We start from the raw sequence: 13890 nt of genomic DNA on the forward strand, positions 1-13890 counted from the left end.
ATCACCCGTGGTTCTAGAATCGAGGGGTATCACACAATTAAACAAAAAATGACCTCAATTTTCTTAAGGATAACATGACAATTAAACAATTAATTAACCTCAATTTTTGAAAGATGAGTTGTCGTAATTTTCAACAAAGCTAGGATATAAATTCATTTAAATTTATATATATATATAGAAAAAATCTTCAAAAGTGGGTTAATTATAGTTGATATGCACATAACATCCCTTTATTATGAGAATATATATTACACACCTTATAGGGTATTTTCGAAAAGCTAAAAGGGCAAAACTGACATTAAAGCATTACTTTATGTCAAAAACCTATAAAAAAGAAAATGATTTGACGTGTATTTTCACACATTTTTTTTTAAAAAATAAGAGAATTAATAATATATATATTTTAAAAAAGGGGTCAAAGTGCTATCCGGAATATACTTTATCCTATTAGTTAATTGTGATACAAATATTTTGATAACAAATTAAATTGAGAATTTATAAATTGATTGTAAAATTTGATTAAGTTATAGATGATTAAATAGTAAATTATCAAGAACTAAATACGCAAGAACCGTAGTTTGTAAATTTATAGTGGGTCGTTATCAAAATAAATAAAAAAAATCCTTTTTATAAATTTGAGTATTTTGACAATTTAAATAAAAAAAAACTTTAAAATGAGAGCCGATATTATTATTACTTTTTATTTTTTAATTTTCAAACGAGAGCAGGGATGGAATACCAACAAATAAGTTATAACTAAACAATTTTAGTGGTGGACAAGAGGTGGGCCCCAAAACCTATTTTGTTGCCATTATGGTCGAGAATAAAATGTTTAGTACAGAGATGATGAACAAGTTGGCGGGGGTTTACTATTAAAAAATCAAAAATCAAAAATGAAAAAAATGGATTGGCGGGTTAGAAAGAATAAAAGAATATATATATATATATATATATATAAAAGGGAAATATGATCACTTTTTGCAAAAGCTTTTCTTGTTTTCATCCTCTCTCTCTAACGTCGATTCGTTTGTTTTCTCTCTTCAATTCACTCGTTAGTTCGATTTGTTGGTTTTCGAATTCAATCCAAATTAAGCTGTCGAGACTGGAGAGTTTGGGTATGATCGGGCAGCAGACCAATAGACATATTTTGCGTTGAAATTAGGGTTTTAATTTTAATTTCTTAGCTTCGGTTTCACGTTCAGTGTTGTTTGCTTCCGGAAAGTGTAAAACCAAACATGGAGGAGAATTCTGGGGTTGGTGAACAAACAAGTCAACAAGATGAAGAAGATTCTCCCGACCACTGTCATCAGGTGAGAGAATTATATACGTGTGTGTGTATGTGTGCTGTCAATTGATTGTAACTAAGCTTTTTTTTTTCCTTCTATTATGGAGCTGAAAATAGAAATGAAATATATATTTTTGTTGGTGCTAGCGGTGTACTCTTTTTTGGGTACTTGTAAAGATTTTTTTTTTGTGAATTCTATTGTGATATTTAGTGGGGTTTTGGACTCACCTTTAGCTGCAGATTGACTTGACTATTGTGACCACCAAAAATTGGCAGGCATAGGTCACCGAAGAGAAAAACATTGACATAGTCACTGCTTTACATTTGTTTTGACTTTTTATTTTTATTTTTATTTTTATATATATATATATATATATATTTATTTTAGGAGGAAAAGGAAAAAAAAAAAACTGTTGTAGGCTGATTTTTGCCTGTGGGGAGGTGGTTTCTCAAGAGAAGTTGTTGATGTGAAATACATAATTAATTGCAATGCGAAGGCCTATTCATTATTGTGTCTTTGGCAAACTAGTTGGAAAAAAGAGTAATATTAGGCTGAAGCAGTTGTAAGGGGCCCTTCCCATTTAATGCTCTACTAGGAGTACAATTAATGAGAAAAGTAGCTGTAAGAACCGCCATGTGCTTGTATGACTTCAGCACATTCATACCACTTAAAAGATATCGAACAAGTGACATTAGTTGACGGTTTTTACGCTCTGCCACACCATTAAGTTCAGGGTATATGGACAAGTAAGTTGATGAAGAATACCCTGTTGGTTAAGTTGAGATCGAAACTCATTGGAAACATATTCACGACCATTGTCAAACCTAATATTTCTAACAATAGTTTTATATTGAGTTTTGATTATTTGGAGGAATTGAGTGAACAAGGGAAAAACTTCAGATTTCTTTTTAAGTAAATATACGCATGTGCAGTTGGAATAATCATCAATGAATGTGACATAATAACGATGCCCCAAAAAAGCAGTAGCAGGAGAAGGACCCCACACATCAAGATGTACGAGATCAAACATACTAGGTGCACGACACATATAAGAAATATAACTGGTTATAGTATGTTTAGAAAGCTCACAAATCTCACATTGAAACTTATTATCCTTACAAGCCGTTATTAATGAAGGGAAAAACAGACGTAAATACTGAAAGTTTACATGCCCAAGGTGAGCATGCCATAAATTTGAAGTCTAAAAAGAAAAATCATAAGACCTAGAAACTGGATGAACAGAGGCTTGAAGGCTTGAAGCAAGTGGAGGCGGTGTCAGTGGAGGATCCCTAAAGTAGTAGAGGCCATCGTGCTCATATCGCCTGCCAAAAATCCTCTTTGAACACAGATCATGTAAAACTCAGTAATGAGGAAAGAAAATCACAGTTTAGTGATTTGGCAAGTTTGCTAACAGATAGAAGATTAAATGCAAAGTTAGAAACACGAAGAACAAATGACAAAATAATATCAGGGGATAGATGAACATCTCCTTTATTACGAATAATGGTGGTTGACTCTTCGGTTAGGCTAACAACCCGATTAACAGGGGTAACAAGAGTAGAAAATAATGACAACTCACCAGTCATGTGATCATTGGCTCCGGAATCCAGAACCCAAGTAGGTTTTACCACTTTAATATGAAAAGCAGAAGGAGTACCTGTAGCTATAGTAGCTGTGGGATTAGAAGAGCCAGCCCTGGTAGATAAAGCTCTGAATTGCTCCTGAAGCTGACTAATCTGGGACTGTAACTAATTTGAAGTCTTGAAGAGATGGTCTGGGAGGAGTTGAAGCAGGAGGGACAACAATCTGTGGAGTAGTATACCCACCAATAGTATCAGTTACTGTGGCAGTGCGGCCACGGCTAGAAAGACGATTGGGAGAAAATTTCTGCTTTAGCTCGGGATGAAGCTTAAAGCAACGATCCTTTACATGACCCGTGGCTCCATAATGTTGACAAATAATCTTTCCCTCCGAAAGTCTAGAATTAGTAGCAAGAACCATCTGATTAACTGGAGTCTCTGGTAAAGCTATTGGCTGAGAGATCTGACGTCTGTACTCCTCATGGTCAACAGTAGCGAAGGCATCATATAAATCAAGCATAGGAGAGATGTTTAGATTTGGGTTCTAAGAGCATCATACTCAGATCTTAAACCCATAAAAAACTGGTAGGTATGTTGGCAGTCCAGTCTCTTAACCAAAAGAGTTGCAACTTCTTCAGAGAAATCGGAGAGAGGTTTATATTGTGCTAATTTTTCCCACCTAGACTGGAGGTACCCAAAATACTCTGATACTGACAGCTTGAGGGTCTCCTGAGATGCATGAGCAATCTCCTGATAGAGTTCAAAGATACGAGTGTCATTGCGGGAATGGGCATACATCTTGTAAAGGGCTTGCCACATTCGAAAAAGGGAAGTGTGAAACATGAACATATTATATATATGCTCCTCCATTGAGTTGAAGATCCAACCCAAAATGGTGCACCTGTCCATGTCCCATGCAATATATTTAGTATCTTTCTTTTCTGGTTCCTTGACTAGACCCAAAAGCCAACTAGTTTTCCCTTTCCCTCCAATATAGAGTTGAAGAGAATGGGGACCAAGATACGAAGTTGTGCCTATTCAAGAGCACACTAGTAATCCGCTGTGCCGGTGTATGATGTGCCGAAGATAAAGTATGTTGGCCCGAGGATAAAGTGTCCTTTTGGCTACTGGAATTAGTCATAGTACCAAAATAAGGCCGGAAAAATCGGCACTTTCCTCCAAATATGTTGTCGAACAAACATCGGCAGCCCACAAAGAAAAAAAAACACCAGAAGGACCCTTAGGTCATAAAAAACCTAAGGGAATTGTTGAAAAATCTGCCAGAAGACTTCCAGCTTATATAGGCTGGCACAGATCTGCCAACTTCTAGAAGATATACAGCCTGTATAGGCTGACACAAATGTCCAGTTGTAAATATTGACTATCTAGGATTTAGTTGACTTTTTCCATATTAGTTTAGTTGTCTTTCGTTCTGTCAAAATTAGGAGATTGTAAAATTCTGTATATATATGTTGTCATTCTATGTAGAAGAAGAAAGAAAGTATTCTCTCAAATTTGAGGTTTGAATGCAAACATGGTATCAGAACTAGAAAATTTACTACTTTAATCGTCTTCTTTCTTTCTTCTGTGCCTTCATTGCCCAAGGTATATTTTCCAGATTCATTTAAAATCAATATTGACCTTCATTGTCAAGACAGATTTCCTTAATTCGGCCTTCATTGCCTTTCCTTCTATCCTTCATCCTGTTGATTAGGGTGATTTTCGTTCATTTCTTTAGATTCAAGTCTTCCCTACCTCTTTATCATGTTGGGTAAATCAGAAGTTAACTCCTCTGTTACAAATCAGTCCACAAACCAACAGTCTGCTCCTAGTGAATTCCAGAATATATCAGCCATCTTCAAACTCAATGGAGGGAACTATTTAGAGTGGTCACAGTTGGTAAAAACCTATATAAAAGGGAAAAGGGAAATTGAGTCATCTCATTGGACCGATGGTGAGTAAGGATGATCCTAAGTTTGTTGCTTGGGATAAAGAAGACTCTTAGATCATGTCATGGTTATGGAACTCGATGCAGCCAGAAATAAGCCGCACTTTTATGTTTCTCCCAACAACAAAGGAAATTTGGGAATCTGTATGTCAAACCTACTCCAAACTGAGAGATGCAGCACAAATCTTCGATCTCAAGACAAAGATCCATAACACAAAGCAAGGTAATCTTTCTGTTACCGAGTACTATAATGTTATAAAAGGCTTACGGCTCGAGTTAGATCAATACCAGAATCTTAAAATGAAGTGTAGCACAGATGCCACATTGCATCAGGAGTTTATTGAAAGAGAAAGAGTTTTTGATTTCTTGGCGGGTTTAAATATGGAGTTAGATCAAGTAAAGGTTCAAATCCTAGGGAAAGAACCACTACCTTCCTTGAATGAGGCCTTTGCAATTGTAAGGGGAGAAGAAGGCCGTAGAAGTGTCATGTTAGAAAAAGGAAAATTTGTAGATAGTTCTGCCTAACTATCTCCAAGCAAAATAAAATGGAGGCGTGGCTGCCAATGTTGCAAATTCTGGAAGATTTGAGGGTAAGAAACCGATTGATAAAGATTCCCTTTGGTATAGTTATTCCCGGAAGAATAGAAACACCAAGGAGACTTGCTGGAAACTTCATGGTAAGCCTCCAAATTTTTTGGGAAAGGAAATGGAGGCAGAGGAGGAAATTCAGGCTACAAACCGCAAGCCAACTATGCTGAAACTGGAAGGAAACAGCCGGAAGAGACTGCTGGCCGAGAAATGGAGTACAATAAAGAGGAGATAGATAAACTCAAACATTTTATTTCACGACTAGAAAAACCTGAGGGGTACAGCCATTTTGCACAAACAGGTAAGTATTCTCTAGCTCTAAGTGCCACTAAAAATCAGTTTTCTAGTCCTTGGATCATAGATTCAGGGCTTCAGACCATATGACCAATTCATCAATTTTTTTCTCAACTTACAGCCCCTGTCCAGGAAATCAGAAAATAAAAATTGCTGATGGAACGTTAGTCACTATAGCCGGTCGAGGGAATATCTCCTTAACTCCGTCCTTAAATTTAAAAAATGTTTTACATATTCCCAAACTATCAGTGAATTTATTGTCCATTTCTCAGATTACTAAGGATCTTAACAGTTCAGTGACATTTACATCACATAAATGTGTTTTTCAGGACCTTCTTACGGGGAAATTGATTGGGCATGCTAGAGAAAATGGGGGACTATACTTCCTTGAAGCTGAAAGTGGCACAGTAGATTCTAATCCTCTATCCTACCTGTCAAAAGGCCCTAAATCTGATGAGGATCAAGTTTGGTTATCCCATTTTTGTCTTGGTCATCCACGTTTCTTATTGTTGAAAAAAATGTTTCCTGCTTTATTTGAAAAACTAAATGTTCAAAACTTTCACTATGATGTTTGTGAGTATGCTAAACATCATCGTGCGTCATTTCCTTTGAGTAATAAGAAAAGTTTTGTTCCTTTTAGTTTGATCCATACCGATGTTTGGGGACCTACCAGAGTTCACAGTGTTTCAGGGGTAAGATGGTTTGTTTTATTTGTTGATGACTGAACGAGGTTTACACGGGTATACCTCATGAAACAGAAATCGGATGTTAGCACTATCTTTCCCATTTTCCACAAAATGGTAAAAACCCAGTTCGATGCCAAAATCCAAACATTGAGATCAGACAATGGAAACGAATATTTCAATTAATTCCTCACACCATATCTCCAAAAAGAAGCAATCATTCATTATTCTTCGTGTAATGATACTCCACAACAAGATGGGGTAGCCGAGTGCAAAAATAGACATTTACTAGAAATTACAAGGGCTCTAATTTTTCAAATGGATGTTCCAAAGATTTTTTGGGGAGAGGCTGTTTTAGCCGCTACTTGCCTCATCAATAGGCTACCCTTGAGTTCTCAACTACATTAGTCCCATGAATCTCCTCTCTAGTTACTTTCCACACTTTGATGGTTTTAGCCGAATTCCTCCAAAAGTGTTTGGGTGTGTAGCCTTTATTCATATTCATACTCACCAACGAACTAAACTTAATCCTCGAGCTCTTAAGTGTGTATTTGTCGGCTATTCTTCTACAAAGAAGGGTTATAAGTGTTATCATCCGGCTTCTCGGAAGTTTTTTGTGACTATGGATGTAACCTTTAATGAACAACCACCTTTCTTCACTAATCCTTATCTTCAAGGGGAGCCTTTTGCAGAAGATAAGGAATTTTTTCCTGTCCTAAATGACTACACAAAAGCTGTGGTCCAACCTGAGAAATCAGATTTTATACCTCAAACAGCTCCTGAAATTGAACCTAAACATCCACAAGAACAACCAGGCCTTGAATATTATCAACAAAAGCGAGAGAGGGAGGATCATACAGTGCCACTCAAAGTATACTCAAGGAGGATGCAACCAGAACCAGAATCTCTACATGCTCCAGTTATTGAACCGGAAAAAGGTACTGTTTCCAACTCTAATGTTCTTGATGATCTTGATCTGCCCGTTGCCCTTTGGAAAGGAAAAAAACAATGTACTCAGCGTCCTTTGACCAACTTTGTTTCTTTAGACAATCTATCCTTTCCATATCAAGCCTTTGTCTCAAAATTGAATTCTATAGAAACACCCAAAACTGTTCAAGAGGCACTTAGAGATGAGAATTGGAGGAAAGCTATGAAGGAATAAATGAATGCACTAATGAAAAATAATACATGGAAGATGATCTTCCGGTAGGAAAAAAGGTGGGGTGCAAATGAGTGTTCACAACTAAATTCAGGGCAGATGGAACACTAGAGAGGTATAAGGCAAGATTAGTAGCAAACGGCTATACTCAGACTCATGGAATTGATTATCATGAGACTTTTGCACCTGTTGCAAATATGAATACTATTCGTATCTTGTTATCCTTAGCTACTAATCTTAATTTGCCGTTGCAGCAATTTGATGTAAAGAATACTTTTCTACATGAAGGCTTGGAAGAAGAAGTTTATATTGAAGTGCCACCAGGTTTGGAGGAAAAATTCAAGGAGAACAAAGTTTGCAAACTCAAGAAAGCTTTATATGGCCTTAAGCAGTCACCAAGGGCCTGGTTTGGAAGATTTGCTAAAGCAATGAGGAACTTGGGGTACAACCAAAGCCAAGGGGATCATACATTGTTTATCAAACATTCAAAGATGGACATGGTAACAACCCTTATAGTGTATGTCGATGATATTGTTGTAACAGGTTATGACTTTGAGGAAATGGAGATACTAAAAGAGCAACTAGCAAAAGAGTTCGAAATTAAAGATCTAGGAAAACTCAAATACTTCCTAGGGATCGAGGTTGCACACTCTAGAGAAGGGATTGTAATTTCACAGCAAAAATACGTCCTAGATTTACTAAGGGAAACAGGGATGATAGGATGCTGACCAGCAGAGACCCCAATAGAGCCATGTCAGAAACTTTATGAGGGAAGAGAAAACATTCCAGTAGATAAAGAGAGATCTCAATGCCTAGTGGGAAAATTGATATATTTGTCACACACAAGACCCGATTTAGCTTATACGGTTGGTGTGGTAAGCCAGTTCATGCATGATCTCAAGGAAATACATATGGAAGCAATCTTTAAAGTGCTACGATATTTGAAATCATCACCAGGCAGAGGTATTCAGTTTCGAAAAACAGGAAGAATGGTCCTAGAAGCCTATACAGATGCTGATTGGGCAGGGTTTGTTACAGATCGAAGGTCAACATCAGGCTAGTGTACGTTCTTGGGAGGAAACTTAGTAACTTGGAGAAGTAAGAAACAATTTGTAGTGGCAAGGTCTAGTGCAGAGGCGAAATTTAGAGCTATGACACATGGGATATGTGAACTTCTTTGGATAAAAATAATACTAAGTGATCTTAGAATTAGATGGGAAGGGCCAATGAAACTCTAATGTGATAACAATTCAGCAATGAGCATAGCTCATAATCCAGTACAGCATGACCGGACCGAGCATGTGGAAGTGGATCGTCATTTTATAAAAGAAAAACTTGACAAAGGACTGAGCTGATATCTTCACGAAGGGACTCTCAACTGAGTCATTTCAAGCAATTATAAGCAAGCTGGGAATGAGTAATATGTATTCACCAGCTTGAGGGGGAGTGTTGGAAAATCTACCAGAAGACTTCCAGGCTGGCGCAGATCTGCCAACTTCTAGAAGATGTACAGCCTGTATAGGCTGACACAAATGTCCAGCTGTAAATATTGACTATCTAGGATTTAGTTGACTTTTTCCATATTAGTTTAGCTGTCTTTCTTTCTGTATATATATGTTGTCAATCTATGTAGAAGAAGTAAGAAAGTATTCTCTCAAATTTGAGGTTTGAATCCAAACAGGAATTCTCCTTAAAAAGGAGTAAAAAACAGAGGGTTACCCAAGGGGTCTGGCGCAAGGGCTGGCAGGAGATGGAGGTTTGCCGGAGGTGAGGGAAAATTGAGAGAGAGAGAGAGAAGGTGGCGGCGTTGGGGAGGCGAAGGTTTTTGTTTTGCTCTGATACCAAAAAGAAGTTTTGGGTTTTGGCTTAGTCAAACTGAGAGCCAAGAGCTATATTTATATACAATAATAGGGTACAAAGAAAGGAAACCAAATCAAAGAAAAACAGGAAATTGTCAAAATCTACATGATCCCATGATTATGGGAATCTTATCTACTTGATCCCATGATAATAGGGATCTTACATAAAACACCTAATAAAAATAAAAATAATACAGATATTTCAACAATCACAAATGAATATCAAATAAATAAAAAGGAAAATATCATGCGATGGCTTTTAGGCCAACTATATTGTATGGAGTATAGTGTTGGGCGTTGAAAAAGAAACAAGAACAACAAATTCATGTAGCGGAAATGAGGATGCAATAACAGATGATGATAGGACTGACTAGAAGTAATAAGATTAGAAATTAAAGAAAACTAGGAATAACGCCTATTATTGATATATTAGAGAAAATAGATTTAGGTGATATGATTATATACATCGTGGATCCAAAAATGCATTGGTCAGAAGAGGAAAAGTTGTTTGTGACAAAGAGGCTGACAAAAAAATATGGGATGAAGTAATTAAAAACATTTTAAAAAAATTAAATATTAGAGGAGAGCTATGTTACATGGACTCTTCAAAAGTATGGAGTATAGTGTTGTTAATGATTGTGGTGTCAAATATATCATATGTATTTCCAAGTATATGGAACATTTCATTCTCTCATTTTCTTTTGCCTGTGCATCCATAATTGTCATGGTTACAGTTGTATCTTTTAAATCAACTGCACACCTTCTGAGTTTTGTCTGTATATGGAATCAGAAAGAAGAAAGAGAAGAATCCTCGTTAGCGCAGCACCATTCAAGACGGCCGAATCTCTCGTCTCTGCAAATACCCACAAGGTCCCTGGATAATACACTCTCTAATTTTACAAGGATAGATATCCCTTTGGTGCCAAGTCCCAGTTCTAGCAGATCCGGACTGCCCCCTAGACCAAGTTCAGCCATGAGTTTCAGATCGTCAATAAGAAGTCTTCTTCCTCAAAGAAGCTTCAGGGTAAAAAATTTATCCAAGGATGGTGAGAAGACGGTTCTCATCTTCCCAGACACGCAACCGTCATCAGATAAGCCCTCGACTTCGAGGTCGTTTTCTCTCAACAAGGTTCTTTTCTCTACAACAAAATCAGCACATTCTTTACCGGTGACACCGATTGCTAATTCAGGTCCTGAGTCTGCACAGGAAAGGAATTTGGATGGCCATTCTGATTTTTCAGTATGTTTCATTTGTTCATTCATTCTTTCCCTGTTTTAATTACTTAATAAATTAAAAATCATTGTGCTTCTTGCTAGTCTTTCATTGGATTAACAAGAGTTGTGTATGGTGGTTTTTTTCTTACGTCAGATGATTACAAATGTCCTTAATACATTTCTTTGTACTCTGCAAAGTTAAATTTGTATTCTTACAGAAACCAGCAGGTCAACAGCAAATGATGCGCTCATTTTCGGTTCCTGTAAATGTGAAAACCAAAAGCTTAAGGCGGACCGATTCAACTGGAGGTTTGATCCGTGTAATACTGGCCACCCCTCGTCCTGCAATGGTTGAAAGTGCCTCACCAAATAAATCTCTGGAGACAGAAAGAGGTACGTGTTCCTTTCCACTGTTTGTAAAAAAAATTGAACATGATAAATTTGATTTGTACTTACTAGGTGCAGTATCACATTGGACGTTTTCTAAATCTTCCCATAACATGGAACGCTCTACTTCTTTTGCCTTTTCATCGCATCTCATCTCATCTCATGATTGACTATCATTTTCTTGCACCTTGTTTAGGAATTGTATTGTCTTTGGCTAAATTAATAGATATCTGATCCAATTCAGCCTGCTGAATGCCTAAACCACCATTCTCTGTTGGAAATAGAAGCAGACAGAAATTTATCTGCACAACAATGGTCAATGAATGAGTAGAAATACAATATAGAAGAAAGATAAGAGAAATATGTAAAAGGTTTGAATGAGATGTATAAACACTCATTCACAACTCTCATATTTATACACTAAAAAGAGCACATGTTAATATTACAATAAAGGAAACTAAATAAAATCATTGCATATTCTGTGCCTAGACATATGCGTAAATAAAGTCAAATTCATGATTTGCGCCTATCATATCTCGGCTAACACTCCCCCTCAAGTTGGTGCGTGGATGTCTGAGACGCCCAACTTAGACAATGCATCCTTAAACACGATCTTGCCAACACGTGCAAAATTGATTAGCGATGCTTTTCTGTCAAATGAAGTGCCGATCAACAAATCAAAGTGTCTCCTTAGACCATAAATATTCAACAATGTCTCCTCAGACCCAAAACAACCAACAATGTCTCCTCAGACCCAAAACAACCAACAATGTCTCCTCAGACCCAAAACAACCAACCATGTCTCCTCAGACCATTTCCCTTCACATGTTTAAAATATGTAGATGAAAGAATCAACAATGTCTCTTCAGACCATTCCCCTTCATACATATGTTTAAACAATGTAGATGAAAGAATCAATAATGTCTCCTCAGACCATAAAAAATAATAACTATGTCTCCTCAGACCATAAAAAATAATAACTATGTCTCCTCAGACCATAAAAAGGAAACGACTGTCTCCTCAAACCGTTTCTGAATGGGTGGTGCCGAGGTCGGACCGCCCTGCCTACCTGATACCTCTCGGATGGCCATTAGACCATTCCCGAATGGGTGGTGCCGAACTCACAATGCCCTCATTGCAGTCGGACCACCCTGGCTCTGATACCAATTAGAAATACAATATAGAAGAAAGAGAAGAGAAATATGTAAAAGGTTTGAATGAGATGTATAAACACTCATTCACAACTCTCATATTTATATACTAAAAAGAGCACATGTTAATATTACAATAAAGGAAACTAAATAAAATCATTGCATATTCTATGCCTAGACATATGCGTAAATAGTGTCAAATTCATGATTTGCGCCTATGATATCTCGGCTAACAGAATGTCTCATTTGAGAAATTGACTTGTTGGATCAGTGTATATATATTAGTTTTATTTGATTGAATTCATTGGAACATAATCTATTCGATTGGAAAGACATGGAGGATCCCAAGATTTATTTTTGGTTCACTGAATTGAAGAGATATTCTCTAGTCAGTACTTAAAGTTTAGCAAAATCCTTCTGAGAGATCGACAAGCTAGCTAAAATGAAGGATAAATTTTATCAAGTTTGCCAATCACTTTTCGTTTTCCCATTTTTTTTTTGTTCATTAAGTTAAATAAACTAAGAACTTATATGTGTGTACTTGCATATTTAGGAATTTATTGCTTTTAAGTTGCTTGGATATGCATGATTCAGTTGATGAACATGTGGTATGATACTTGTGGTTGTCGAACATGGGTTGCCATTCGCCATTAGAATTTGTTATTACCCTCTGTAAGTTCGTGAGATCGCTACCTTACACTCTAATATGATATAGTGTGAGCAACCATCACCTGCCTATCGATGGAAGCAGGCCTTATTCCTATTGAGAAATGATCCTTCCCATACAATTCAGTTTCGTGACAAATCTCACCTTATTCCTTCTCAAAAACCATAACCAAAACCCCCTGCCATCCACAACAGAAATGGATAGCCAAATGCTGAACAACCGCTTTAAAAACTCAAAAGAAAATCCTGATCCTATGGAACGCCGGGAAAGCACCGCCGTCCAGAATCCAATCAGACAGAAGCATAAGAGGAACAGGATTACCTGTCACCGATCATCTTTGGCGACGGCTAGACCAAAAACAGAATGAAAATAAGAAAGAGTGAAAACCCTAGAGAGAGAAAGATAAGAGAGTGAAGCTCTCTAGCATATCGAGTAGCTAACCCTGCCTTTATTACTTATTTTGATTCTTGTTCATTTTGGTATTTTTATTAATGATTTTTATATAAATTATATCTGAGGTTTGAGGGATGTGATGGATGGCATTATTTTAGAGTCTCGGAGTGCTTTTGTTTGTGGGTGCTACATACTGGACTCATCTCTCATTGCCACTGGTTGTGGATTCTAGACTGAACAGTGGTTCCTGAGCCTGGGATGCTTTGCAAGCTTGATATTGAGAAGGCGTATGACAACGTGAGTTGGAGCTTCTTGTTTTACATGATGGAGAGGATGGGGTTTGGGGAGAGGTGAAGGAGGTGGGTGCAGTTCTGTGTTTCCTCAGTGTGCTTCTTGGTCCTTGTGAATGGGTCTCCATCTGGTTTCTTCATTAGTTAGCGGGTGCTGAGGCAGCTGAGGCAGCTGAGGCAGATGAGGCAAGGGGATCCGTTCTCTTCCTTTTTGTAAATTATTGTGTTGGAGGTGCTCAGTAGATTGATGAGGAGGGCAGTTGAGTTGGGATTTAATAGAGGCTTCAGAGTGTGCAGAGATTCCTCTAGTCAGTTGAAGATTCCTCACTTATTTGCAGATTTCCAACTTGTTTGCAGACGACACCGTAGTCTTCTGCGATGCAGTTGAGT

The 13890-nt window shown here is 37.4% G+C and overlaps 1 protein-coding gene across 6 annotated transcripts in view; it reads left to right on the plus strand.

Moving 5' to 3' along the window:
• The first annotated feature begins 858 nt into the window (after positions 1 to 858).
• Positions 859 to 13890, plus strand: part of LOC132311147 (uncharacterized) — a 40379-nt gene continuing 27347 nt past the window's right edge. Inside the window, exons 1-4 of one of the 6 annotated variants that reach the window (XM_059808906.1) lie at positions 859 to 1310; positions 7793 to 8038; positions 10188 to 10637; positions 10831 to 11005. In XM_059808906.1, coding sequence (XP_059664889.1) covers positions 1236 to 1310; positions 7793 to 8038; positions 10188 to 10637; positions 10831 to 11005 — 946 coding nt within the window. In that variant the 5' untranslated portion in view covers positions 859 to 1235. Of the gene's footprint in view, positions 1311 to 6025; positions 7318 to 7792; positions 8039 to 10187; positions 10638 to 10830; positions 11006 to 13890 lie in introns of all 6 variants that reach the window. The other 5 variants (XM_059808902.1, XM_059808903.1, XM_059808901.1 and 2 more) reach the window with 5 other exon arrangements.

Source organism: Cornus florida, unplaced genomic scaffold (assembly GCF_030987335.1).
Source record: "Cornus florida cultivar Cherokee Brave unplaced genomic scaffold, ASM3098733v1 CherokeeBrave_3.0.0_Hap2_Chr06, whole genome shotgun sequence".
Taxonomy (NCBI): Eukaryota; Viridiplantae; Streptophyta; class Magnoliopsida; order Cornales; family Cornaceae; genus Cornus; species Cornus florida.